The 2970-nt window shown below is 44.7% G+C and overlaps 1 protein-coding gene across 1 annotated transcript in view; it reads right to left on the bottom strand.

Annotated features, from left to right (window-relative positions):
* Window positions 1–1016: 1016 nt before the first annotated feature.
* LOC113212297 (potassium voltage-gated channel protein Shal) overlaps window positions 1017–2970 on the bottom strand; it is a 157769-nt gene continuing 155815 nt past the window's right edge. The window contains exon 5 of the mRNA XM_052269709.1: window positions 1017–1194. Coding sequence (XP_052125669.1) covers window positions 1114–1194 — 81 coding nt within the window. The 3' untranslated portion in view covers window positions 1017–1113. The remainder of the gene's footprint in view (window positions 1195–2970) is intronic.

The following is a 2970-nucleotide window of genomic DNA, read 5'->3' as shown; positions in this document are numbered from 1 at the left end:
AAGGGCAGCTTGTTTACGACCCCCTTACCGCTCAGCCGAACAAACTTTGATTTAAAATAAATTATATCGAGCTGACAACGATGTAATGAAACTGCTAAAAATGATATCACAAAGAGTGGTAGCATGATTTTTTAAATTTTTTCTCGGGTTCTGATTGAATGGGTTCAGGCGGACGTCTACGGTCCTCCACTACTGGACCGTCACGTCCTAGAGGCGCTGTGACAAATGTTGCAGGGTATTTTTTAAAAAAGTTTTCTTTTCGGACCGGAAACAAAGAATTGCAATGCAACAGTTTCACATCCAGCCAAAAGATACACAACTACACGAAAGCCACACAACTACAGCCTATGGTCATCCACATGGAACCCATGCAGGAGAGACAAAGTCAGTTGTTGTTAGTAGTAGTAGTAGTAGCAGTTTGTCCGCCGCAAGCAACCAAGCAGCCACACGCAGCAGCGCAAACATGAAAAAAAATATTACAAGACACAGTTGAAAAGAAAGCACACTACTACATTTATGGACTGAAACATTTAAGGACACAAGGCTATGCCCACCCATGCCATGCCCCGCATACACAGAGAGAAGCCTATATTCCACCACGCATATGGGGGCCCAACCTCACGACCACGCACCACACTGCAAACAACACACTGACCTAACACAATAATATAGGAACTTGGAGAAATTTTGTTTCCAGCATGCAATTGTAATTATCAAGAGTAAGTACCGGCTAAATCGCATTAAGCTCGCACCTAGCATGTTCTAGTAACACAATAAAATGTAATATGTATATAAAAAAAGAACACGATTTCAGCAGCAGCATTCCTTATTCAAATCAAGTACCTCGTTATATTTATGGATAAAACATCAAGTTCGGAAACAAAATTTCCACGCGTGCAAAACGAGGGGTGTAAAGATTTTATAATTCGATCATCCCTTTTTCAAAATCATTATTATGGCAGGCTTTTTAAAAAGACTTGAGGGGCTCGTCGGTCGTGAGGTGCTGGGCGACTAGGAGTGCTAGGGTGCGGGTGTGGACTGCACTGCTTACGGGTCGGGGCGGCCCCGCCGGGCGACCTGCACACTGTGACCCCCTGCCGGACGGACTCCGCCTTAGGGCTCCTGCCGCAGCGCCCCGTGCCGCGTCCGGGAGCTCTTTTCGTCACGACGAGGGCGCCCCGGCCACCGCGGCAGCTGATACACACACACACACACAAGTCAACAACCCAGCGACCAAACCGACCCGCTCCAGCTGGATGCAAATATGGATAGATGGATAGAAGGATGGAAATATATATGTATTTTTTTAAATCTCCTTTTCAAGCCCTTTTAGTGTTTAAAATCCTCTGAATTTTGGTTGAAAATGTCAACAAACCCAAGAAAAGTTACAAAGATTCTTGTTGTGTTATAGTGCTGTCTTTTTTCCCACAAAGACTCTGGGGCCACAAACAGCACCGCCTTCATCGCCCAGCAGTAATCGCAAAGGGGCCCCGCGCGAGAAAAGAAGACAAGAGGTTCGCCTGGAAGGGATTCCCTTTCTTGCCATTCGCCTCCTTTTCTAATTCATCGGAGGAGGTGCCAACAGTCCTGGCAGTGGTTTGCAGCGCTGTCACATCCAAGCGCAGTTATCTTATTTTCTCGAGCTGGCTGCGTTATTTATACGTCGCTCAGTAAAGTATTTATCATCAAATTTTTGGGCCAACTATTATTGCGGCCGAGTTGTGGTGACTAGAGAACAGGAAATATGGACGACAAATGAAAAATGTTTCTGTTAGCAACCTTTTCACTAAGGGCGAAGAACTGTTTCTAAATCGTTTTTTTTTCTTCTTTTACATTTGAGCAAGTCCTCAATGGGCTCCATTCGGACAGACCCCTGGTAACTCATCCGCCTAAGCATTGCAACTCAACAAAAGGCCCCCTCTTTTCAAGAAATGGAAAATACAAAAGGAGACCGTTTGGCAGTACGCTGGGCGCCCACTGACACTCAATTCCGCTGGAATGTTTACATTTTTGAAGAGTTATTATGGCGACAGAGTTCACAAGGAATCACAAGCCAGGCCAGTCTACGCCGGTCACCTCCCACTTTCATTGCTACAGCAGGGACAGAATACGACAAGAGATGGAAGAAAACAAACAAGTAGAAGCGGACGTCTTCCAATAACCGGTTCTATAATCTAGACATCGCAGAGAGAGAAAGAATACTATAAGGAGAGAACAATTCAAGAAGAGAACCCACCATGCAGGGAATTAGTGTGGGAAGTGTAGGGTGCTTGGATACGGATAGTTAGGACAGGAAAAGGATCTGCAGTTTTCTTGCGTATTCGCGCAGCATGTTAATCCTGAGGTCAACAAGTAAATAAAAGCCACCTTCTAGCAAGGTAGAGGCACCAAGTGACTGCCATTCCAACGCGCATTTTGGAACGACTAGGCCTTGCTATTGACTGCGCGGATATGGACCAGCGAACAACGCAAGCCGCACCATCATGCCCCACGCGCGTTTCCGGATGCCCAATAATGCGACAAGCGGGCATCGTGTCCTAGCCAGACATACATCCAATCGAACTTGGAGGGGGAAAAAAGAATAAAAAAGAACGACTCCATCACATGTTGTTTTCTGATCTAACCCACACCCCTCTACACCAGCACAGTCATGCGAAAAATGACGCATTAGATGCTGTGTTGCTGTGTTAGAGAAATCCTGAGATAACACAGAATTCAAACTCCAATTCCGAATGTAGTCTTGAAATCAACAAAACCAAAGGTTTCTTTTCGTCTTCCCCCCTGCACTTTACGGTAAAAACTATCTGCGCAAGTCAAAGCACTAGTTAAAAATAACTGCCAGTTAACGACACAATTTAAAACTCTAAAATATCTTATTGTAAATTGTGTAAATGAGTGACACTGGAGTACACTTTTTTAAACCTGCAGATCATTTACAATAATAGCTGCGGTATTTTTCTTTTAAAATAA

The sequence above is a fragment of the Frankliniella occidentalis genome, unplaced genomic scaffold, assembly GCF_000697945.3.
Source record: "Frankliniella occidentalis isolate FOCC.00 unplaced genomic scaffold, Focc_3.1 Scaffold5, whole genome shotgun sequence".
NCBI lineage: Eukaryota > Metazoa > Arthropoda > Insecta > Thysanoptera > Thripidae > Frankliniella > Frankliniella occidentalis.
Note: the sequence above shows the minus strand (reverse complement) of the source record. Positions and strands in the feature narration are given on the sequence as shown.